Genomic DNA, 26,101 nt, shown 5'->3' with positions numbered 1-26,101 from the left:
CATCTTGCTTACGGCGCTGTTTCCCGTTTCCCTACCGCTCTACCCGCTCTACCGCTATGCCTACCGCAGAGAAATGTGAGAGAAGGGAGAGAAGTGACGTCAACTTTATACGTCATTCTGCCTGCTAAACCAATCGAAACTCGTGATTGCCTGCCCGTAGCAAACGGCGACGGGTAGACTTCCGACTTCTACTCAGAAGTCACGGGGTCACGGCCGAGTATTTTCTCTCCACCCTGCATCCATTCCTTTTTTTTACGTAGAAAATACAAATACAAACCCTGTTCGCTTCTCCGTTACGATGGTAACGTTTCGCGAATAGGGCGAATTGTAATAGTATCCCTCCGCGAACGTCGTACATGAAATAGTGCGGCGTAGTCATACGTGGTCATACGCAGTCATACGTGTGTGCATACGAATAGGGTGTCCGTTTAGTCGTTAGAACGTCATAGCATTCCTGTTGAGCGGCAGATGTGGTAAAATTGGAAGCTTGTACAACGTAAAGTTATTCCTGTTCGTGAACTTACAGCAATGTCACGTCGCGACCCAGAAGAACAAGGGTATGTAGTCGGCACTCAGCTCACTAATGGAGCCGTGATTTGAGCTTTTTTTCTGACACGTGTAGCAGAAGTGATGTTCTAACCGGCGGACCCTACGCGCGGGTTGCTGCACCACCACACTTACTGCTCAATGTTTAACTGCGATTATTGTTGTCTACTCAGAAAGTGTGAATCACTAGGCTCTCTGAGGTTTTTCATGCGCTCTGAGGTGAATGTTTTGATAGAAGTTAGGTTTATTGTTACAATATGAAGCAATCAACGTGAAGCGCACGCTATAACATTTGAAACAGGTGTTCGAAAGCTGCAAAGTTCGCAAATTCTGCACAATTGAAGCCGGCTTGGGCGCAGCTACTGATTTCTTGTGCTATCGAACGTATAAAAAAGGCATTTCGTTCAACGTTGCGCTGGTCCTACTGGTTTCGCTGTTATATCATCGATATTTCGCTGTAGGTATTGCGAAATATTTGGTGCTTTCTCTGTGCCGGCTGTTCTTGTGATAAGCATAAACCCGTATCGCGTCACCGATTAATATGTTCTACTCTGTCAGATAGTTGAATAGCTTGCATTGCGCTTTTACCAGGTACGCAATTTTTCTGCGTTACATATCGTCATATACTTGTTTGAGTGGGGCCTCCTGTTTTAAGCATTTCGGGCAAATCATGCACGTAGAGCTTGAGAACCAGTTGGAGCTACCCACCGAAAATCCTAGAAATTTTGCGTTCCTTCCACTGTTGCGCCTGACCTTCATTTCCCTGGGAAGTGAAACAATACAGAAAATGTTTTGCCTTTATTTTGATGATAATGCCCAGAACATATTTTTCACACTAACATTCTAAACTTCTTTCTCAGGAAAATCTTTGTCGGAGGCTTGAGCTGGGAGACCACAGAAGGTAAGAGAAACGGATTCCGCCGACTCATCGTTCACCTGCAGCAGACATCTGCATTTCAGTGATTGGCGTAAACCGTCTGCTATCTTCAGGTGCAGGTGGCCTTTGTTCCGTGACTTTTTGAGGTGGCCTTTGAAAAAGTAAAAGCGTACTTGCGGGCACAGCTATTGAATTATGTGTTAACCGTACCGTTGGCCATAACTTTACTTTATCACCTGCCGTCCTTTCAGGAGGCTCACGACTCTGATTTATTGATGTGTAAATTCAACTTCCTTTGACTGTTCAACTTTGTTCGGGACCGCCATCTCCCGACGTGTCATTTCTCCTCTCTACGTACGATATTTCAAACGTGTACGCCTCGTGCGGATTGAGCACACTCGGTGTGTTCGCATATACGTTATAACGTACCTGTTCCATATTTCATGCTTTTAATTGAATTGAAATGTACTCGTTCAACAAGAAACACATACTGTACACCCTGTGTTGGAAAAGATCTAATTAGCGAGTTACACAGCTTGCCTATTCCTCCTACATGAACTATTGCAGTTCGCGCACGTTTAAAAATTCTGCCATTGGGCTGCAATACGGGGACATCCTTGATGACAGGTTTTGTGCTGAAGTAGTTTTCACCGTAGTACTCCAAGTAGTACTCCAAGTAGTACTCCAAGTAGTACTCCAAGTAGTACTCCAAGTAGTACTCCAAGAAACATACGCTTGAAGCCCCAGCAAAGTTTAATGTGCCTGTGATAGCTGAATATATCTTTGGGGCACATAATTGTATTTTTTGCCTTTGCTGCATATTTCTGGATGTAGAGCATACAAGCTTAACACACTCGAGCTCCATGTAAAATCCGACATTGCCTTCCCGCGTGTGTTGGACTTTTTTTTTTACTCTGAACATTTCGTTTTTTGTTGACCTAAACATGTCTCTTATCTACTTCCTTGTATGGTATGTGTGTAAACAGTTGCCAAGTAGGAAGAAATTGTGATAAAAAAAAATCTTTGTAGTAACAAGCAGCAGGTGGAATGAATGCCATAATTTTGTAGAGGTGTGCAGAGGGGAAGTTGTTTGTACAGCTGAGCTTTGTTGGTAATGCGGAAAGTGTGAGGCCGAAAAAAGCGGCCAGTTGAGATAGAGAGTGGATGCACAAAGTTATCTAAGAAAAGTACCATATTTCTTTCTTTCTGTGGAAAATAATGGTGGCACTGCAGACACCTGAACTTTCATCAGTTTATGTATCAAGAGCTAAAAAATGGTGTCAGAAATTTTCGGATTGTTTCAGTAAATGAAAAATTAAAAGCTGTCCATTCCTATACATTGGCAGTACCTCCCTTTTCTGGAGCTGTCTGAGCTAAAAGTGGTCTAAAAATGGATCCATTAGGCTTCCTAATTGCAGCAAGGTAATAATCGTAACAAAGTTTCCACTGCTACAAAACTATGCAAGCCCGCATGCACACAAGGCTTAGCAGGCGGAGTAGCCCATTGGAAATGTTAAGAAGGCATCAGCTGTAGTACAGTCAAACTTCTTTACAACGAAACTCGGGACAGCAAAAAAAATTCGCAGTAAAGGTATTTTCGTTAAAAAGGATGTCGATTATTGGACCTATAGGCTCCTGCGGGACCGCAAAAAAAAATTGCTGTAGTGGTATTTTCGTTAAAAAGGTGTTCGCTATAAAGGAGTTTGACTGTAATATCTTTTAGTTAGATAAGGGTATCAGCGTTGAGACGGGGGGGGCTAACTAGACTGTGTGCACTTATTGCATTACACACTTTTTCTCTTGTGTGTGGGCCACAACTCGTCAGTCATAGCGTAGCTTTAAAGTAGCGCAGAAGTCACTTTTAACACCTTGTTTTCTTCCTGTAAAACTGTTAAGTAGGCCAGTAAGATGCACCATGCGAAGTAATTCACATCACAGAGTCATAATTATCGCAGAAATTGAATTTAAAGTACACTGCAAAAAGCGACCGTGCGCAACGGTGGTGAAGAGCAGTACCAGCCTGTGATCTGCCTGGAACCTCGCGCTGACGCTATAAGGAGAACGCTCGCTGATTGGCCTAGAGAAATGCTGTCTGCTACTCCGCCGTCGTCTGCTACTCGGCTGTTCGGGCTTCCGAAAAAGCCTTTCTCCTGGCTTGGTAATGATTCGGGCGCTCCTCCTATCCCGAATTCTCCGGGAGAGCTGGCAAAACTGGTTTACGGCGGCAAAGGGACAAGGAGCTGACCCCCACTGGCCGGCGAACCAGAACGAGTTCTCCTTATACCGTCATCGGTGACGTGGCATCATACCTCCTCATCCTCGTTATACCTAGAGTGGCGAGTTGGGTGAACACGCAGAGCCATGTTTATGTGAGTTTTTTTCTGGGAAACAAATTGCACACATCAAAACCTTTCGCGCTGTTCGGTATAATGACACACACGCTTTCATGAGACGTCTTCATCTGAAATTTTTTTGGATGGTCCTCTGTACTCCTTTAATGAGCTCTATTGCCCGTGATACATATTTCCTGCCAAGCTCAGAACGGTTTGGTCGTTTAATTCAGATGGACTTCGTGAGTACTTCTCCCAGTTTGGAGACGTGGTGGACTGCGTGGTGATGTGCAGCAAGGAGACTGGTCGTTCTCGGGGCTTTGGCTTCGTCACATTCAGGGACCCCAGTTGCGTCACTCTCGCCCTCGCTGGAGGACCACATTTACTCGACGGACGTTCGGTACGTTGTCACTCTTCTTCTTCTGTGCTACAAAAGCGTATCCCTTAATGCCCAAATTATTGCTTACAGTGTCATTTAATGTCTCTTGCTTGTAAGTAGGGAGTAGGGACCTTTTTCGGGTTAAGCCGCCCGGTTATTGCCCCCCGAACCGACCTCCGACCAATTCGGGTTAAACCTGGTTTCTCCCCGAATTCCAGCCACTATGAAATCCTGAAGGGACGTTTCCACTGAAGACGAACGTAGGTTGCCACGTGTAACACGTGTAAGAATGGGTCACTTACGTTCCCAGCAATACACCCATATGTGTCAACGCTGTCTATGCCTTCGGGGATCCCACTGGAAGGTCACGATCCCGCAAAAAAAAGAGAGAGAGAGAGAGAATAGGAAATGACTTAATCAACAGAAGGAGAAAGAAAAACACCCGAGACCACCCAAAGGCACGATTATCTCCAGATTTCTCAGCGAATTACAGATTTAAAGATAGCGTCCGATTTTTATCCCCCAAATCTGAGAAAGGCATTTAAATCGAAAAAGTCACTCCCTACTCATCAGCATGTTCATCCTACGAGCAGCACCTTCTAGTAGTTTGTAGCATTTCTGGAGCATATAACGCTTGTATAGCATAAGCTTGAAAGTACACGATAGAACGATTAACTGATTTTGCGGTTGGAGTTGTATTTGACTGCGAGTTACATGAAAATGCCATACGCAGGATCTTGTCCAGCAGAATGTCGTAGTTTTTGAGACAAACAATGAAAAACAAGCAGTATTTGGCTTTGCTTTCACAGTGATGTAGGCATGAGCTAGCCACGTCTGTAGACATCACAAGGGTGTGTAACTGAGATACAAGTAACATGGGACCACAAGAATGGTTTTGATATATGGTTTGTCTCAAAGTAGTGGCTTGTCTGTGCTTGTTCTCGATTTTTTTTTTCACCCAGAATTTGTGAAAATGTTAGTCTAGTGTAACGTGCAACATAGAAGTTAGTCAGTAAATGCATGGCTCGAGATTTTCCACATCTCTCTCCTCCGTCCCAGGGTAGTCTTGGAATGTTTAAAATATCTCCCAAATAAGTACATGGAGCATTGCTGAATGAGCTAGTAATGCATTTGCAAGACAAACGAATAAACTTACGGTTGACAGCTGCATGTGTAATCGGCTACATTGCTGGCGAAAGCAACATGTTAGCTGTGACGACTTTCACTGTTTCCTGCCTTCACCATTCCACCTGTAGAGAGGGCCAGCATCCACGGGGGTATGGGGGTGAAAAAAAGAAAAAAAAAACCTTTCGGGGAACAAGAATATCGGTGTGTGTGTATGGGGGGTCACAAAGTAGAAGACTGTACTGCTTCTGTATAATCCTTATTGAATTGGGTCACAATGAATTGCATGCACGTCCTGCCGCAGTGTGGCAGTGCTGTGGATACATTTCTTGTCCTTACCCTTCTGCAGATTGATCCTAAGGCATGCAACCCTCGCAGCATATCTAATGGCCCAGCCAGAATGGACAACAGCAAGGTAGGAAGGCATTTTGCTTCCTCTATATATTATTATATTTGAACCGCTGACTCTTGACTGAACTTCTGATGGACTAAAACATTTTGACCTACTAATTCAGATCCCTGTCTCCCAGGGTGCGAAGAAAGGGAACCCGTGCAAAGTGTTTCTTGGTGGCTTGCCCGCCGCTGTCACAGAAGAAGAGTTGTGCCAGTTCTTTTCAGAGTATGGAAAGGTAAGTCATTTTATTTGCAAAAAAAAAAAAATATCATGGACGCACACGGATTTAGGTGTAAAAAAATCTTCCCTTCCGTTTTTATTCATCTCTGGTCCTATTGCTGTGCTGCAACAATTGAGCTTTATTCAACTTCATAAAGATACTTGCATGTCATTGTGTTCTTTTTGTTATGAATTTCATTTTATCTGCACTCTTTCATCACTTTTTTTATGGAGTCTTATGGGTGTCTTATGGGTGTCTTATGGGTGTCGTGTCCCTTCTCAGAACTGTTGCACTATCTCACATATTCAACCACCATGCAAAAATGCACAAAAGGATCACTTCTGCGTGGCACTGTTGAAATAATGAAACATGAGGAGCACACTGTTCTGAGGCTGGAATACAGACAAATGCAACATAAAGCCACAAGGTGCCTATGAACTTGAAAGATTGACATATGGCAGTCTACACAGCGGGAATGGAGGACTGCCATGTTTCAGCAAAACATATTTGTAGTACAAACACATTTGTATAAACACTTGTGGGCAGGCAGTGAAATGGCAGTGGGGTTATCATTGCACATGAACTATGCGATACTCTGTCTTAGGACCGGAAAGGGTTAAACATCCTTTGAGCACACACATTATGCAGTGTCAAAGCTTGGAACGGACAGTAATGATATTTGAAACTATTATAGTTTGTTGTAGCGATTGTTCTTTGTGTATGTTAATGAAGATTAAATTGAGAAATTTTGAACACCAAATACAAAGCCCAAATGTTGACATTCTACTGTTACGATGATGTTGATGATGATTAGAGTTTGTATGGCTAATCAACAACTAAGGTCATAATGTGCCACAACAGATTTTACTGCAGGTTATGTGAAAATGCGGCACGGAAAATTTCATCCGCTAGAGTGCCGAGATAAATAATGAAAAATGAATGGCGCATTTACTTTCGGCTTTACTGTGACTTAAGCAGGGGCAACCGCATTGTGGCAGATGTCACAGGGGTGTGCAATTGAGATAACTGTGGTTGGGAATGGTTCTGAGACACCGTAAAACGTAACAAGCTAGTTTTGTCAGTAGCTTCGTTGCTCCGCAGAACAGAAAGTGGAAGTTGCTAACAATGATGCCACCCCAGCGAAAGCACGTGCTGCCAAATTCAATAATTAATCATTGGCTGAGAATTTAATCCAAATATTTTGTGATGTGTCTGCGAGCATCGAAGTATGTGACATCATTTTTCTGGCTTTAAATGGTTCTCACTATTATTTCAGGTCGTGGAAGTAGTCATTATGTTTGATCATGAACAGCAGCGTTCCAGAGGTATGTACCGGTATTACTCTAAGCTCGTGCCACAGTTTTGTACAGTCTTTTAGTCATGAATGAGCTTTGTGCAAGACCAGTAATACTAGTGAACTCTTAGAATGTAATTTGCCATCTGCCAGTGTTTTCGTGGTTCTGAGAACCCCTCGATGCTAACTGTTTGTAATATAGGAAGAGAGAACAGTTTGTATGTTCACGTAATAAGTGTCGTATTGCACTATTATGATCGTACCTATGTATTACTTTATTATCTCAAGAGAGAGAGACTCTTCAGTGTCTGTTATAATGCAGAATTATACTATAAATTGTGCTATGCAAGTGTGCCTCAACATTTATGATAACCACCACGACAGCTTAAAACTGTTTGAACTCTTCATGTGAAACGGGGTTTAGTTAACTGAGTTTAGCGTTTGAGGAAGGTGCTTAGAATCACGAAAATTAACGGCTACCAGTATAGTAACAAGCTGTCAGTTTACTTGTGCTTGTCTTGTCTACAACAGTAAGGGTTGGCTACGAGAGTATTTGCAATGTAAAACACTTTGTGCAACCACTGTTTGCCATGTGTGCACACGTGGGATGTGTGCTGGCATTGTTGATGCTGGAGCCTTTGCTTACCTGTCCTTTCATTTTTTTTTTTTTTTTAGCTGTGCAAATTTTAAGAGTGAATAGCATGTTACAAGCTTAGATAGGATTGTAAATTAAGTTGACATGTGGACGATGGGTTTTCTTGTTCCGCATGTGGCTCATGTTCGGCCGTACACATGATTCATGTTCTGAGACGGCGTCGGGCGCAGGCAAAAGCCAGTGGCGGCACTGATGCAAGAAAGTGCGCAGGGCAGTCCCCAATGGTAATGAGATCTAGACCTACAAATTAGACTAGAATTTAGAAAGTCTAGAAATTAACCTAGAACTCTTTAAGTAGATTGGCATTGCATGAACGCCAAGGCATTCTAACTGGGGCTAGTAGTGGTCCTTGGATTGTAGTCGTCTCTTTCGAGGTAGGATTATCCGTAGCCCATCCTGTTGCATGGAGGTTCCGGAAACTTCCCTGCTGGGCAGGTGTAGCTGAGGGAATTATCGCCCAATCACCTTTGGTGGTGTCAGGCTTGATATGGAATTCTGTAATGCATACATTCGGTTGCAGGTATGGGATTGGTTAGGCTTTTCTAACTTTGATTTCTGTCCTTTCATACTTCCTATCCATCCTGCCCTGTATCTTTTACCGGACTTGTGAAACCATTTTCATTTTTACAACCTCCACTAACTAGTATCTCTAGTCGAGGTAAGGCAGATGTTCTGCGGGTGCTTAGAACTGGCGCTAATTGGACTGTAAAACTGGTGCCGACTGGCTAATGCTCGCGCAATTCAAAGTTTCAGTGACCCGAAACATCTGTCTTCTTCTACATCGACTGTTTTGGTTGATATTTCGGGCTGTATTTCTGCTAATAGTCTGTATTAACACAAAGCATGATTTTCCTATTATCTGCTCCCAGCATTCGAATTCTTAGGTTAGTGCGTCGTAAGTCCTGATAGACTGCTTGATTTATTAACTCTTTCCTTACCGCGGCAAAAACGACCGTTTTCGGGAGGTTCGACAAATACATATAGTTTTTGTGGCTGTCAGTATCACATTAGAATAGGCTGCTATAAAGGAGACTGCCTAACTGAGCGTCCCATCAAATGATATAGGTTTTAGAAAAGAAGCTATCTATGTATTTCCAAAATTAATTTTCGGAACACAGAAAAGAAATCTGTGCAAACAGCCGAATACTGGTGAAGATATGCCTGTACGTCGAAGAAAAATATTGGGCTAGAAATTCCAAAATGTACAAAATGCGGCAATTTTTTTTCTTTAGTAATGTCTGCAAATGTCAAGATGTTCCAGAGTTGTGGAAAATAAGGTTGACACTCTTGTCGTGCATGCCATTGAGTGACAGAGTTCCTTGAAGGTGTAAAACAGAAATTAGCATAATTTCTGCAGAAAACATTACCTGCAAACTCAGCTTTCCTGTCCTTATACGGCATTTTGCTATTTGACCGCTTTTCCATACCTCCCGGTATGGTTTTGAGGCAGGAATAACAGCAACATTGCAAGTTTTACATGTCCTTATATTCAGGACAAAACTCTGGTTGCCCAGCATGTTCAGAGTCGTTATATGTGTTCTAATAAACTAATCGACCCCAAACACTCTTCAAATAAAGGCTGGTTTAGAGTCCGACGGAGCAGGGCGTAACGCCGCGCAGTGCAACACCGCTGTTGAGTTCATAGTTCGACAACACTCGGCGGAGCGCGGCTCGTCGGCAACACGCTTGGATACGTCAACGTTTCGCGGATACGGATACGCAGATACGCTCAACGTTTCCATACGTCAGCCGCCGTCAGGGGAGTAGAGTGGCCAGCGAGCTGTGCACTGCATGGGCTCCGGTGGACTCTCATTTTCCAACATGGCGTCGCCGACTGAGCTTTTCGCCGGACCTGTTAAGGAACATCCGTGCCTATATAATACACGACTGATGGACTACAGAGACAAGAAAAAGAAGCAGAACAGCTGGGAAGACGTGCGGCTTTCTTCTTCAATTCATTGTCTATGTTTGTGGGTACCAACCGTATTACTGTAGTAAAAACATAACAGTGCCAATGATGGGGGAACACGGACTGTCTTTAGTCGGGATTCCAGCACGCGTGTACAGCCACCAGATGGGACTGATTTCCCCAGGTCCCCCAAGGTCGCCATTTTCCCATGTATTTGTTCCTATCCCGATGCGTGCAATGCCGGAGGCCACCCTTAGATACCCCATTGTTACCAGACGTTGGCTTGCGTTGGATTGTAGCGTGCTAAAGATCCAGTTGAAGCACAATCCAAGCCAGGCCAAGTCACCGAAGGAGAAACAGACGACTGCGCCTGCGGCGCCTGGTACGACAGGTACGCTATGTGATGCATACAGCCGTGCACTAGATCCTTCCGATCGCTCAACACGTTTAAAAACGGGACCAAAAAGTGAAACACGATACAGAAAGTTGTTATATGCGTTTTATTTGGACATATAAAGACTAGATTCATTCGCAGAAACAACAAAAACATTTTGCTGCTAAACTCAGCGCTGAAGTGATCCGGAACAGCAACAGTGGGGTATCTAGTGGCGGCCTTCTTCGTTGCACGCTTTTTCCGAGGCGAGTTTGGGGGACCTGGCTTTCCCACTGACGAAATGCGAAAATATCCGGTAGTGGTCTCATTGCGCTGCGCCAAATCGTGTCCGACTGTGATCCCGGTAGGATGAGGAAGTGTGGCATAGCGAACGCTAGCTGTTGGCGCGGAACGCGGGAAAAGACTACGTCAGACTCTAAACCAACCTTAAGAGTATTGCACGCTTGCAGAAGAGGTGCGCCGCGGAAAGACGACAACGCGTCCAAGATAAAATCCTCCTTGCGCAGAGCCAGCTTCATCAATCGCTACCACGAGCTAAAAACGAAAACGGAAACCGAATTTGCAGTGTCTGCGCTGTCCACCAAATGTCACCGCTTACCCATATGTGCTCGGAGGGCCGCGTAGCGCGACTCACAAACCATCGATCACCGGTGATCGACACTCTCTGGGCGCGGTAAGGAAAGAGTTAAGCATGGTTTCAAGCACTCTTAAATGTAATTCTACTGCTTCTTTTATACTTATTTCACTAAAGCACAGCTTATGCGTACACAAAATGCGTAACACTTTTTATGTTTATGTAGAGACTTTCAGACAGTAGTAAAACTGGGCAGCATGTAATGGGGCAAGACCCAAGTAAAATGGAGGGAACTACCCTATGTTGAAAGCTGACCTGCTTGTGTCATGGCTGCCATTTGCAATCTGAGGTGCATACTGAAGTGGGCCTGTCCATGCAGGAAATTATTCGTGATACTTGTGAACATGTGAAGAAAATTTGTGTTTCCTACCGTATGATGCAGAGGATGCCAGTGTTAGTGAAAACACCTCGGAGAAGTTGGATTAAGTTGTGTTGCTAAAAATGTAACAAAGTTACAAGCTCTGCAATGATTGATTTCCAGAAGTAACATTACCTGGTGCAGTTTATACCGCCTGGATACTTATTGTCGACGCTATTTGCCCAGTAAATTGAGTTATGCTTCTGTTCTTTTTTTTTTTTTTACAATATTCCACACCATATTTATTGCACAAAATGGTGAAGGCAGTCAAAAGAAAGCTCCGAGAAGTCTTAAAAAAATAAATTTGAACATGAGGGTGGTATTGGAAACATTAAATGGTTTAAAGGGGAAGAAATGAAACTTGTGCCTTTCATGGCTGTATCACTTCCTGCTCGCAGTAGGCCTCTACTTGCATGGAGGGCAAACTTGATGCTTCTGTTCAAGAAAAAAGCAAAGCTTGTTTGTTCTATAACACAATACATTGGGATGGACACAGTACACACTATCAGATGGGCAAAAGTCCTCTATTATGTTGCTGATGTGGTTTTTCAGATCTGGTCAGGTTATCAGAGAGAATTTATCTTTGTGAGGACTACCTGTTGGGTATGGAAGTGAATTTAATTATTGCAGTACATTACTAGGAACCATGTTCTGAGGTATATATGTGTTGGTTTGCTTCTACACACAGACTAAACTGACTCCATTACTAAACATGTGCACATAGCTTCACATGACATGCAACACATTAGATGTAAATATGTTTTGTTTATCTATAAGGGAGACTTGTAAATCCGGCAAAATGACAGAATCGCGCTTGCTGCACGTGACCTCGTAGCATCTCACATTGCAAACGGCTCATGCGATGGCTCGAATGCTATATGCCTTGCTCCTTTTTAAGCTTGAAACTTTGCTCATAGAAGGGACAATATGTTATTTTGATGACAGGATTTGGATTCTTGGTGTTCGAAGGAGAAGATGCAGTCTCCAAGCTGACCCAGCAGCGATTCGTCCAAATCAAAGATAAGCAGGTACACAGTTCTGTTGTGGATTCTGGTTGACAAGCAGGATGTATCATCGCAGCTTGCTGGCCACGTGTTTTTGTTCATCATAATCGGCTAGCAAGCTGGTGTGTGGTTGGGGGTTCTTCGTTTTCGCGTTAAACCCAATTTTTCACGATAGTTTCCCCCCCCCCCCACCAAACAAATTTTCAAGAATTCGGGTAAAATCCGATATTTACCCGAAATAGTTGCGGTCGTTCAGCTTGTTGTTCTAGGTAAACCGTGGGAAAAGTGAATCATGATATCAGCAAAGAGAGCTATTTTATGACAACCTCCTCCCTCCCGTTTGTCCTCCATTTACAATCCCCTCCTGCAGGAGTCAAAGACGAACTTTTGTGGAGCTCGGGCAAGTGTTTGAATACTCTCCAGTTCCGAGCGGAAATATAAAGATTATTGTTTCTTGTCCCGTTGTCACAGCAGCGGCTTGTTTCATATGCCTTTCGTTTCACCCGAAAATTCCCCGACGACATATCAAACAGAGATCATAGCGCCCGATGTCTTCCTGAATTCTCGTGTGTAAATAGTAACGCCCGATTTTTACCCCTCGAATTTGAAAAATCATTAAAACCCAAAAACGAAGACCCCTATGTATGCTCGATAATGACAACATCTTCCTGAGCTTAGGGAAAAGACAAAAGGGACAGAATACAAAAGAAACAGCGCAAGGTGATCTGCTGTTCTGTCCGTTTTTGTCTTTTCCTCCAAGCTCAGGGACATGTTGCCAACCTCAAGGGCTTGTTTCAGACTTTGCAGTTTAAATATATTATCTTTAGGTAATATTAAAATTCCAGCACTTTCACTTTGCGTCATGTGTCCGTGCAGGTGGAGTGCAAACGTGCGGAGCCGAGGAATGCCCGTCCCCCACCAATGAAGCGCCCGGGTGGAGGGCCGTGGGGAGATGGAGGAGGTCCAGCTGGTGGGGGTGGCCCTCAGGGGTGGGGTGGATCAGGTGGTCCCCCTCCTCCCCCAATGAATGGAGCACCCGTGGCTCCAAACTACCAGGGTAAGCACTGACACCACTTAGATAACAGGTGCATAGAGACCGAGTGGCATATAGGTGGAGCTGTGGTGCTCTGTGTTTCACGCCCTCTGCAGGATGCTCTGTACACCAGAACTCCTGCAGTGGAGCTGCAATCAAAACTGCAATGGAGCTGCAATCATTAGTGAGGGTGAAAAGGAATCTAAGTGAAGTACGTTTTGTGAAAGTACTGGTTGTGGTTCCTGACAGCTACATTAATGGGGTTGTCTACCAACCTGGAAAACTGGGAATTGTTCTGGGACAGAATTTCTTGGATGGTCAGTTGCACAGTGCATATTGCTTGTTTACTGAGCATTCATAGTTTGTTGTAGCTTGGTGACTAAGTGGGCAGTGGAAGAGATTCTGTAGTCTTCAATCATCCTTTATTCTTGGGTGCAGCAAACGGAGTCCCAGTAAAGACCTATGAAGGTAGGGGTGATGGTACGGGTAGGTGTGACATGGGTTCAAAAGCTTCTAGTGGCCTAAGCCTGGCTCATGTCAATCTGTAGGACTACCTGCAGGGTGTCCTAGAGACAGGTCTGCAGGTTTTAATCTGGCCGAGGGTGCCAGCCACTTGGTGGCACAGTACGAGTTGCTTACATCAAACTATTAAATTGGACCTTTTGGCTGACTCCACATTTTCCAAACATCACATAGGTTCATTGGTTGCAGCCTCATTGCTGAGCAATGGCATAAGTCTGTACAGTGCTTTAACAAAGAATTAACTATGTCTTCTTACGCTTGTTGCAGCAAATTAGTTTTTCTTTTTGAAGTTCTTGGAAGTCTCGTTTTTGTTGTTACTAGCGCACGTGAAACCAGAAACGTGAAACACCATGTTACACAGGTTGTACAAGCAGTGTTGTATGCATTACACAGAATTACACAGAACACAGTCGGAAGCCAGGACACATTTTGTTACCCGTCATAAAAAGCAGGCAACCAAGTTTATGCCATCATTTGTGGTGTGAACTTTTCACTGGGAAAGTGTTGTACATGATTTTCAGGAACGTGGCCCACACCACCAATCGCCCCACCTGGTAAGTAGCAGCCGTAAAAAATCTGCATTGCGGGTGACTGGCACGGTGCACTGGTGAAAGAAGCACGTCTGCTACCATGTCTAGATGGTGGTGGGGACCAGATGGCATAGACCTCTTATTACGCAGCTCTGCAAGTAGACAGCAACAGTCCTTGTTTCTGCGATTGTGTGTGTTATGAATGAATTTTTTTTTCGTGATGTCGTCTGAAACCACCCAAGGTCTAAAACCAAACCTCTGAGGCTTTCGCACCATGCTTTCAGTTGTGCCACTCTCAGTTAAGTCAGCAACATTACAACAGGAATGATGGAGAAAGAGTGCATGCTTTTCCTCGGGGCGTGCAGCACAAAAGTGTGACACGTTTGCTATATTCACTTTCTCAGTAATCCCCCCCCCCCCCCACACACAGACACACTGCTTCCTGCTGTCCTCTCACCATCTGTCTACATCTGTACATCTAACACGGAATAAATAAAAAAAGAAACTCTCTTAGTACAGTAGAACCCCTTTGTAGTAAACTCTCTGGGACCATGATGAAATTTTACTAGATCAGGAGTTTTATTATATCAGGTGTGCCATTGAATGTATGGGATTCTATCAGGACCGCAGTTCTCGTTTACTGTAAGCAGAGTTTTACTACAAGAGGAGTTACTATAAAGAGGTTCTACTGTAATATAGCTGTCCCACTAAAATATTCCATTTGGTGATTCCATTATATATAGTCTGGCGGTTCTGTTGTTCTGGGAAAGTTTAGTTTTTTGAGTTTGCACGTGCCAAACATATTTCAGTCCGAAATCCATCATACTGTCCGCGTGATACTAAAAGCCGGCACCAGTTTTAACTTTGAGGTTGTGTCCCCATGTGTCAGCATCTATACAGAAGTGCCAGCTCATATTCCCATGAATAATTTTTGGTCATGTTAGTGCTTTTACATGCATAACGTCTTCACTGACACCTTGATGACAGGGATTACGCTTCACTTCGTTCTAATTTGTCGGACGCTTTGCGGCTGGATGCCATGATGCAGTTATGGTTATTGAGCACATATAGTTACCAAACAACGGTCCAAGGAGAAAACTCAAAGTGGATCATTGTTTCTTTGCTTGGGTGTTGGTGAGGCAAATTGTGTCGTGTTGTTTCTCATTGTTGATCCACCCGCTGCAGTTTACTATCTGCTGTGCATAGATTTCACGAGTGTATGCAGCCTTAGGCTTCGGAAACTCGCGAATAGCACATGCTTCCTTCTGCAGCAGGTGGCTATCCTGGATATCAACAGTGGGGTGCTCCAGCATCTGGATTTGGAGGTTATCCAGCCATGCCCCCAGCTGCACCCAACAGCTCCCAGATGTATGCTGGCTTTGGTGAGTTATCGTCGTAGTTTTTGCGCATTTTTGAAACCCTCAAATTTAGAACTTGAGTCATCCTTTCAGAAGACAATAATGGCCAACACAGTCCAACCATTTCAAGTGTCCCGTGGAGCATGCACACATTTCAATATGTATTGGGAAAGCTTAATTGGATTGCAGAAGTGGTCCACATTGGATAATTTGATTAAATGGAACTTGCACTTGTGCAAGCCGCTTTGCACACTGCGGAGGGAAAGCGGAGTATGAATCATGCCTGAAGAGTCCCACAGTAGCTATTTGTGTGCTGGCATTGCATCTGCACATGTCAGGGAGAGTTAGGAAGTCCAGTAATGCCCTTGTTTGGCCCTCCACATCTTCATTTGCTTGGCTTGGCTTGGCTATCAAAATGGTATTTAAATACATCGGAAGTCCCTGAAGCTTGTTTTAGGTGTACGTTTTATCAGCAAACGATTATCGGCTTCTTTGAAACCTAATGTGACCTTTTTTAATTGAATAATTGGATTTAAAGGGACAATCGCATCTGGAACCGCATCTGAGACCGATACCACTATGTTTGGCATCAGCTGACAATCTACCCGGATAACTTTTTTGTTCGAAAAATGCTCGGGTATTAAATAAACGCAGCCGCGGCTGCAGAAACTGTGGTGGCATGACATCGCTCCCTAAGCGGAGGAGTGAGAGTGCGGCGCTCAGAGGAAGGTGGCCTTCCAGACGCCCCGTAACTCTGAGATGGCCGCAGCATTCCTTTTCTCAACTCGTGCCCTCATTGGTTCTTAGGGATTGACGTTGTCTGCTCTTGTCATGTATTCCATCGAATAACAGTCAAACTGTGCTCCTCTTTCACGTGGGATTTTCGGTTCTGTGTCCTTTGGACCAGTAGGAATGAAATAACAGTGTAGTTTAGAAATCGACTGAGACAGATGCGACCGTCCGTTCAACGAGCTAAAATCTGCTGTATTACATCAACCATCATGAATGCACTGAGTCACTCACTAGGATTTTGCAACAGTGAACTGAGAGACGTTAAAATCAAAAAGTACCAGTGACTGGTACCCTCTGTCTAGCAGAGGAAATCTGGTTGAAGTGGCACAGTCTATCTTGATGCACTCAGGCAGTTCAGAAGGTCTGTGATACAAATGTTCTGTAAGCTAAAATGAGCAAATATGGAGCAATTTTTTTAACCAAAAGGGTTTTAGATTTTTATAGAAAAACATGTTAAAAATGAGCCAATGCTTTCCACTTCACAGGCCACATGGTTTTTCACATAAATTTGGCACATTGAGCGCTTCGCTTATATGAAGAGTAAAAAAAAAAAAGTAGCACGGGGTATCACTCGACATTGAACTGCATGTGGTTAACAGGAAATGTAAGTTCCGCAGACCTGCGTAAATACTAGATGGGTAGAAATCCAGCGAACCGGTAGAGATGTAGGAAGGGAGTTGCCTCAGGACAGAAGCCGCCGATATTTCGAACAGAGACTGTTCTTCTTCTGGGCACCGTCCTCATCATTGGCATGGTATTTAAAGGGCTAGGTGTGACGTGTTTAAAGGTTCATGCGAATTGTGGGTCAACAGCCCGGAGGGAAGAAAGGTCCGTACGGGTTTTTACGGCGGGAGTGAATGGCTGCTTTGTTAGAGTGTGGAGGGGATTATGACAAACACTCTAACAAAGCAGCCATTCACTCCCGCCGTAAAAACCCGTACGGACCTTTCTTCCCTCCGGGCTGTTGACCCACAATTCGCATGAACCTTTAAACACGTCACACCTAACCCTTTAAATACCATGCCAATGATGAGGACGGTGCCCAGAAGAAGAACAGTCTCTGTTCGAAATATCGGCGGCTTCTGTCCTGAGGCAACTCCCTTCCTGTGTAAATACTAGGTTTATACAGGTAATGGCGTAACCACGTGCCTTATACCACTTTGGGAAGCGCCTGCGCATTTGTTTCTATGCACTCTGTGACTGTGTCAGTGGTAATTGGTAAATTGGTCAATGGTAATTGATAAATTTTGCTGCATGCATTGACAGGCACTTACAATCAGGCAGCATCAGGCTATGGACCAGTGCGTGGAACCGGAACTTACGGAGGGGGCTACAATGCAGCTGGAGGTAAGGATGAATTTGTGTTCTCTATAAGGTGTTACCCCAAAAAAAAACACACACACAAAAAAAAGAAAAATTTCCAGCATTTTATCTTTCTAACCTTTAATGATTAAAGGTTAGAAAGAGAAAATGCTGGAAATGCTGTGTCAAACAACTACATTTTTATACACTGCCAAAGCCCGTTTGCAAGAGTCCAGTCTCTGATCATATATGATAGCTCATGAATTGATGTCTATGTGTATTGAAATTGCAAATAGAGAGTGTTGCTCCACATTTTCTCAGGCTACGGAGATGGCACCCAGGCTGCCACACCAGCCAGTGGAGATGCCAGCAAGCCCGCTTCCCAAGCATACACGTATCATCCGTACCAACGGTGAAGTCCACTCAGATCAGGATCTTTTCCTTTTTTTACTACTCTGTACCCATTTTGAATCAACATCGTCAGCTGCAGACCCCCCCTTTGTATTTTTCTATGCAGCCTTCAGTGTTTTGGTCCGTCTGCAAATGGCAGACACAAACGCTCATAAGGGAGCCACCGTCATCATCCACTCTGTTGTCATTGCCATATTTCGATTGTCCCTAGGGTCCAAAGTGTTGAGTTAGGACGACGTGTATGTTCTCGTCACACGTTAATGTAACAAAAACATTTAAAGTACAAGTTGGGTGTTCCAAATGATAAGAACTGTGGAGCGTTTGTCAAAGCATTAAAGAGCCATGTTTTTATGTGTTTAAAAGGTAAAGCAATAGTTGCTGTGTCAAGCTTCTTTGACAGACTGCTCAGGAAGAGACTAAAGACTAGTCAACATTTGTAGGATGATGTTTGTATTCCTGTTACTATCATGTTCGAAAACACACATCACTATTTTTGAGAATCCATTTTAATCTTGTAGAAATCAGTTGACTTTATTGTTCATTTGTGAAAAAAAAAAAAAGAGAATTAAAGAAACATGGTTCACTTTGTGTGCTTTGTGGTTTTCTATTTTGATAGTTGAGAAGGGTTTCTGGAACTGTTGACACGTTGAGTTGTTTATGGAACGATTCAAAACGCATCGCAATGGAAACTGCTCTTGGTGCAAGCAGTGCAAGTTCATCACCTTTGGAGCCTTTGGACAAGACCGGCAAGACAGCGGGTGTTGCCCCCTTCCCCAGCCGCTCTTTCACGTGAACCGGTCCGCAACGCAACACGCCCGGCGTCGGCCTCACAGCAAGAGTACACAAGGTTTTTCTTTTTTTTCTTCTGAGAAGTTCGTATTTACTAAAGCAGTCTGAAAACACTGTGGCGGATGCAGAAATATGACACCGGAACGGCATACGGCATCGCGCGTATCTATTTCCGTTTCCGTCTAACCTGACGCGCCCGATCGAGCAGCCAAGAGAGAAGCTCGGCTAGACGCCATGTCAAAAGTTGTCCGCGAGCCTAGAAATATTTGGATAAGTTCGTTTTTGTGCAAGTTTTACCTCTGTGTTGTGTCCACGTCGTCCAACCTACCGCCTGTGCTTACACTTGAAGGAGACTCCTGAAAAACGTGCCCTCCACATCGGACAAGCCGACTGTTTTAGCGGACAAACGCCAGGTGATATCAAACAGGTAGGTTCCTTCGTGGTTCATTCGTTAGTGGGCGTCTTTGAAGGTACAGTTGAGCCAGCTATAAGATGCAAGTTGTTGACGAAACGTCGGTTTTCTATCGTGGCTCGGGAAAACTCGTACAGTAATAGTTTACACGGCCTGTGCTTGACCACGTTCGTGCTCACACCGGTGTGCTCTCAACTTGTTTTGGGTTTCAAATCTCGCATTAGAGCGGTGCCGAGACGTTTATGGCATTTTTTTGTGGTTATATTAAGTGGCTATTTGTGTACGCTGCCGGTTAGCCGACTTTGGTAATATATTGATCTGTGGCGGGAAGTTGAAAATGGCAGACACCGAGCAGGGCACATATTCTGGTCATAGAACGTTTTCATATTATGACAGCCTTAGCAATGTTGTACGTGTGCTTCGATGGTGCGACTCTTTTTATAGTGTCCGGTCTGGAGCGTCTGGGACTTTATAAATAAACGTTGTTCTGAGGCCAAGCTGGATGATCGCGCGATCGAGGGAAACTGCTGAGCAGTGTGAGAACAAAGTTCCAAAGAGCAGACAACGCTGAAAAACAAGTTGATCGCTTCTGCTTAACAAGACAGACATAAAGCTACTGACTACGTTAGCAGAAGGAGTCAAAGTGTTAAACGGAGTTCCGCCAAAGGCAGAGACTGCGAGATGTAGCGAAGACCTGATTGCCGCTAAAATGTTGTGCAGTAATCGTACCCGCATATTATAACTTTTGTGGTTTGGCGTCAGTCAGGCAAGCCATGACAACGGCGTTGAGAGAAACTCATAATCCGGTTATCTGGGCAATATTTAACCAGCAGACGACCGAATAACCGAAACGTAATCGATGTCGATTGGTGGTAACGAGGATTGATTACCCTTATATTGCGTGCTTCGCAGACAGTGTATTTTATCAGAAAGCAAAGAAACGACGACTACATGTTCATGATTTATCATTTCCTTTTGAGGCTTTTTAGTTTCCTCATCTTGGCAGTCGTGTGAGGGAGCCTGCCTCCGCGGCCTTGATGTAGCGAAGTGTCGTCTGCTGCACTAAAAGTCAACGGCGATGTTGAATACGAACAAAAAGATACTGGAAGATGTGCCAACTCGGACCAAATGGTGCACACGAATTAATTCGCTTTTATTTTGCCGTCAAGAAGACAGTCCGCGTGTCATCTGTGCTCACTTGTGCACTTTGAAGAGGAGGGCTACACATGATTCGAAAAAGGAAAGAATAAGGGGGAGGGGGAGAACCAATGGCGCTCTTGAGAAATGGCCTCAGGCGCCGTTATGTCACGTTCTGCTTCGTTCCGTTGTGTCAATTAGATGAGTAGAGTCACTAAGGAGGGCACCCGTTGAGTGCCAGACGAATGTCGACACAATTCACCCTGAAGTCGGCCCAGGAGCAGGACGAATACTAACGGCGCTGTCCTTTCTTCATCTGTCCGCCGCCGCATGCCGCTCATAACCACAGTCGCTTCGCGGCGCTAACACGGAATAAAAAAAAAAAGATATACTCAGGCGAGATATTTTCTTGCTCATTTCTCCATTGTTGGACCTTTCAAAAGCGAAGTCTTTTTTTTCTTCTTTTTTTGATAAATCCGTAAACCCGAAGCCCATATATACGTAGTCGCCTCAGAGCAGTTACTTTCTGTATACACATGCCGGATTTTTCGCTGAATAATTCGGTAAATGCGAAGAAAATGCGTCGATGCTTTTTTTAGAGTAATTTTTTCGAGTAATTTGTTAGTTTCGGTTTACATATTTCTTGCGCGGAGTAGCGCAGCAATGCGCTCTTTCGCTCATCTGTGCGTTCCTTCGCGTGGTCATACATACGGCGGTGATGGAAGATAAGGGCCAGCCGGAAGAGATGACTCGATATTCCTTCTCTGATGAAAGATTGAAGTCACTGAAAATGTTAACCAGCTGTATAGGACTCGAACCCACATATTCTGGATTACCGGTCAAGGGCTCTACCACTTGAGCTAAGCCACGCGCGTTACTCATCTACACGCGAGATCTTAACCACGATTGGACGATGGAAATTTGAGTTCTACCGTAGCAGACGACAGCAATAGCTCCTATGAAAACGCGTAGAATGATGATGATAATCGACCTCAGAATGAAACATCTTCCGTGTGATATCCACCGCTTGTACAGAAATACTAAGGTAAGCTGAAGTACAAATGAAGTACAAAGTATTGTAGAAGTTGAGGAAGCAATAACTGAGACGATGAGTAGCGGCACCGCTACTTTCCAAAAATGCGGCGCTGGGAAGGGGGGCCTATGACATGGTCGTTATAATCTAGTAGGTCGTGAGCACGACCTACTCGATTATAACGACCATGCCACAATCAGAAAACCCTATGAGGAGCCTGTCCACACGATCCGCCAGGGGCGCTACTGATCGGCACAACACGATTGGACGATGGAAATTTGAATTCTGAACGCGCAGAAGCGTGTGTACGACTACCGTAGCAGCACGTAGCAGACGACAGCGATAGCCCCTATGAAAACTCGTAGAATAATGATGATAATCAACCTCAGAATGAAACATCTGTGGAACGTCCACCGCTTGTACAGAAATACTAAGGTAAGCTGAAGTACAAAGTATTGTAGAAGTTGAGGAAGCAATAACTGGGACGATCAGAAGCGCCACCGCTACCTTCCAAAAATGCGGCGCATAGAAGGGGTGCGCCTGACATGGTCGTTATAATCTAGTAGGTCGTGGTCGTGAGCTAAGCTAACCCTGGACCGGTAATCCAGAAGATATGGGTTCGAGCCCTACAGCTGGCTAACCTTTTCAGTGACTTCCATCTTTCATAATTAATTTCTTAGGCACTTTGAGGCTTTGTATGTATCTGTCCTTTCTATGTGTTTTATTCAGCTGCGGGATTTTCGTGGAAGACCCGGTATACCATGTTCGCACTATATTGCAACCAATAAGCGCGACAAAATTAGTTATGTTACTTCAGTTTTTGTCACTCAGTAAAACAGCAGGACGGGAGCAGTGAATCAAAATTCCTCATCATCCCCTAATTTTTTTGCCTGTGCACCCCCGACAAGGGGGCCCGTGTTCTTTCAGCTTTAGACACATGGCGGCAATGATACATAGGCTATTACATCGTGTCTGTAAAAATGTCGTCCCTCCATTTCTTTTTTTCAACACCCACATGCTTTGGGTTCTGATGCTTTGGTTAGATACACAGAAACAAGTTGGCAGTTGTCCCTGTTGTTTCTGTGTGATGGGCAAAGTACCTCAAAATTGTACTTGAAGTAAAGTACCTAGCACCTGTTGTACTGTAAGTACAGTACAAATTACTATACTACAAATGTACTTAAGGTAATTGAAGTACCAAAAGTCCTTTGCGAAGTCCCTTATCAAGTACATTACAAATTTAGATCGTACCGTTTGACGTTAGTGATAAAACGTCAGGTAATTATACCTCGATTGTTAGCTTTAGAAAGCTTTGAGCTAGCATTTTTGCCAAGTGCTAGCTAGAAAACGTGGATAGTTTACAGCTGACTCAAGCCAAAAGAAATGATTTTGCGACCAAGCTTTGCGTTTGTGTTGCCCGTTGGGTACTTGAGTACTTGAAAGGAAAGTACCGAAGAAAAGTACAACGTACACAAATTGAAATGTACTTCAAGTAAGGTACAAGTACCGAGAAATGTACTCAAAGTAGTACTTTGTATACTTCAAGTGCTCCCCACCGTCCCGTCTATGTTCCCTCTGCTGCTTGGATGGTTATCATCAAAGCTTGCTGCCACTGTTCGTATGCAATTTCGAGCCAGCCACATAATTCGGGCTAAGCTTCCTTATTTTTTTTAGATATATATAAAAAGTCCCCCGAGTGTCGTGGCATATCTTCATCCTCGAAGACACCGACCTGTGCGCCATCCACACCAAGTGCGCTGCCATTATGCCAAAGGACATCACCGGAGGACAATCCCGGGATTTTCCGGACGAATTTGAATCGCACTGAATAAGCCGGGGGAAGATGAAATACGAAGAACATTGCGTACACGTATACACCCCGTAGATTGTAGCACTGAAATCACAATTATTCATTCGGGTCGCGCAGAAATAATCCAGGAAATGGAGCAAAGGCGCTTCTGTTTACAACCCGTGTACGGATGTGCTTCTGCATAATGTTCCTGTACATGCAAGGCATGAAAGGAAACTTTTCCTTGTGGAGGGGGGACTTCACTTAATCGATTAGTATTCATGGCCGGTTGAATGCATGACCATTCCATATTGCACGAAACCCAGCCACCAATACATTGCACTTCGCTTTCGACATCGATATAGCATGGGGGCCTAGGACATCTCGGTGTAAGACACTTTAGTGTACGGGACAGTTCGGTGCACAGGCACATTTTGGGCGTACGAACTTCTTGGTGCGCTGGCGTATTGATATATATTTTCTATGCATACGGGCGTGTGTTGACACCGCGTGTAAGACAAAATGTTCCCTGGTTGTGCGGGCGAAAAAACAAACAAACAAACAAACAAAAACAAAAAAAGCCCGTAGGCTCCTGCGCGGCCAAAATTACATGTGCTTAGTTGCGCACGACTCATGAAACACATGATCACAACCGACCGAGTGGTGTTATCATTCGCTCTTCCGATTTGTTGAATTTGTGAGAGAGAGTTTTGTTTTTAATATGCTAATGGAGAATGAAGTATATACACGCCATTCGACCAGTAACATCAAAGCGATATCATTCGCTGCACAACTGGTTGAACTCTGTTGGGAAAAAGTTTTAAGAACGTGGCGTACAGTGTTTTCTTCAGCGCTGGAGAAAATGCATTGAAATTGCATTGCACGGACATTGAGAAAATGCACCAGTAGCCGTATCTACTGGTCCAGCACGAGTTACTAATGGACCAGCAGAAAATCTTTATCGATTTTTCAATATCGGCGACGGACATTTCGGTGTAGGACCCTACACCGAAATGTCCGTCGCCGATAGCATGGGTTTCCACTTGATCCTTGAAACCCTCGAATACCCTGGATTTTGAAAAAAAAAATGCCATTTTCAAGGTCTGGAAAACCCTGGATTTTTCCCACACTCCTCGAAAATCCTTGATTTTGCATCTTTTTCTCATTCTTGTGGAGCAAATTCCACTTTTCCAGAGTCAGAACTATCAGGGTGGGACCCGCTCAGTATCAGTCAGAGTGGGAACCGCTCGGGGTCCCAGTACGCCTAACACAGTATGTGCCAGGCTGTCAGTTTAGTCCCATTTCGCCTATACTGAGGCGTATGTACGTGTCTCCTTAAGAATGCGTTTCTCCTTTTTCGTCACGTCCTGCGCTTGACCATCACTTTTTTTTTTCTGCACTCCTATCGTGCGTACCTACCTCACCTACAAACAGGAAAACGCATTCGCCGTGCTGAACGAGGAGGCTTTATTTTACGTTCAAAGTTTTCACTCGCGAAGCACGAGGCCTTGAAGAAGCTGAACACGTTTCAAAAGGGTAACGAGCATATAGTTCAACGACAATGCTCAGTTAAAGTGCTGTCGGCACAGTTTCCTTCGGAAGTCGGCCCAGGACACATACAGCTGGCCCCCTGTATCCCACTGCTTCCTGCTGCTGTCCTCTCTCCATCTGTCCACGTCTGTACGACGTTCATAGCCACAGTTGCTTCGTGGCGCTACCGCGGAAGTTTAATCAGATGTCCGACAGCATATGTATGAGATCAGCATCATACCGAACACGGACGGCTCCCTTGATACCGAATACAGCATTCGCGTTCATTTTTGTGCGAGTAATTAATTCGTAAATGATGGCAATACGAAACCGAAACCAACATGCAACGTGCACAGCGGTTCGCCCGGAGGGAAGATACTGTGACGTCACCCGGCATTGTCGTCTGCTACGAAGCTTGCATTCTTCGATGCAGGATGACGTCGACAGTGTTGCTTTCAGCGCCCTCTTGCTCCACAGAGGCGAAGCGCTTACTTCGTAATAATTCGTTGGAATGAAATCTGTGCACTCTGGGAACGCGATATTTCGTACGTATGTTCCTGATACCCCAAAGGTCACTGCTATGTCACAATTGTTGTGGTGATTTTGTTGCGGAGTCCCACTTTAAAAATGACACTTCTTGTTCGTTCGTTGATCTCTACGAACAAATACGACTGACGATGAACAGCTTCGTAGCATCGATGGCCGCAGCTTGGTCACTCGGCTTGACAGTCGAAAGGAATACACACGCCTCTCGGGGTACTAAAATAATCCAATCCAATCCAATCCACTCCAATCCGGACGAAACCGCAAAGCCGTAAACGCGCAACTGTTGGCTGCGGTCGAGTTTGTGCCTAAGTTGTTCCAACTTGGTGCCTGAGTCTATGCCGAGTATGATCCACGTTAGCCCCGCGAAGCAACGCTGACTATGGGCACGTGCCAAGTATTGCGGTTTGAGTTTGAGTTGAGTTGAGTGCCAAGTATTGTGGTTTGGGAAGATCATACGCGTCTTCTGTGTTTTCCTACTTCAAGTATAACATAGAAAGCAGGGTTTGTTACCGGAGACGGAAACGTTAAAGACGGAAATTCTGCGAGAAACGAAAATATTTTCGTTACCTTTACCGGAAACGCAAACCGCTACCGAAAATCGTTTGGAGACGGAAACGGAAAATTGAATTTCTTAGGTGCCGGAAACATTATTATTTGCGCTAACCAACCCTGGCAGAAACACACCACACACAGATTCGCTTCTGGGAGAAATTGGGAAAAAAAAAAAGGATAAGAAAGATTGTCTGCTATATGCACTGTCAATAAAAACAAGAAGGAAAAAATTGCAACGTTCTTGAG

The 26,101-nt window shown here is 44.4% G+C and overlaps 2 protein-coding genes across 5 annotated transcripts in view; both read left to right on the top strand.

Annotated features, from left to right (window-relative positions):
* Positions 1-406: 406 nt before the first annotated feature.
* On the top strand, positions 407-18,650 carry LOC135389051 (heterogeneous nuclear ribonucleoprotein 27C-like). 4 transcript variants are annotated; one of them, XM_064619000.1, is made up of 12 exons: positions 407-557; positions 1,407-1,447; positions 3,987-4,153; positions 5,607-5,672; positions 5,788-5,886; positions 7,148-7,196; positions 12,061-12,143; positions 12,996-13,176; positions 14,196-14,228; positions 15,476-15,586; positions 17,621-17,701; positions 17,978-18,650. In XM_064619000.1, the coding sequence occupies exons 1-12, from the start codon at positions 529-531 to the stop codon at positions 18,070-18,072; spliced, it is 1,035 nt and encodes a 344-aa protein (XP_064475070.1). In that variant the 5' UTR covers positions 407-528; the 3' UTR covers positions 18,073-18,650. The 4 variants fall into 4 exon arrangements, with proteins under 4 accessions (XP_064475070.1, XP_064475069.1, XP_064475073.1 ...); XM_064618999.1 differs by having other exon boundaries at positions 408-557; positions 5,773-5,886; XM_064619003.1 differs by lacking the exon at positions 14,196-14,228 and having other exon boundaries at positions 408-557; positions 5,773-5,886; positions 15,479-15,586.
* A 373-nt stretch (positions 18,651-19,023) lies between these two features.
* LOC135389049 (probable phospholipid-transporting ATPase IM) overlaps positions 19,024-26,101 on the top strand; it is a 75,450-nt gene continuing 68,372 nt past the window's right edge. Inside the window, exon 1 of the mRNA XM_064618997.1 lies at positions 19,024-19,283. The gene's annotated coding sequence lies outside the window, so the exon portion shown is untranslated. The remainder of the gene's footprint in view (positions 19,284-26,101) is intronic.

Source organism: Ornithodoros turicata, chromosome 3 (genome assembly GCF_037126465.1).
Source record: "Ornithodoros turicata isolate Travis chromosome 3, ASM3712646v1, whole genome shotgun sequence".
NCBI lineage: Eukaryota > Metazoa > Arthropoda > Arachnida > Ixodida > Argasidae > Ornithodoros > Ornithodoros turicata.
This window is presented reverse-complemented; position numbering and strand designations above follow the sequence as displayed.

What these genes read in the sequence shown, in the direction of transcription:
- LOC135389051 (XM_064618999.1), top strand. Translation starts at nt 529, where the DNA reads ATGTCACGTCGCGACCCAGAAGAACAAGG. An exon ending in GAGCTGGGAGACCACAGAAG is followed by an intron (nt 1,448 to 3,986) that starts GTAAGAGAAACG and finishes CGTTTAATTCAG; the next exon opens with ATGGACTTCGTGAGTACTTC. An exon ending in ACCACCAATCGCCCCACCTG is followed by an intron (nt 14,229 to 15,475) that starts GTAAGTAGCAGC and finishes TTCCTTCTGCAG; the next exon opens with CAGGTGGCTATCCTGGATAT.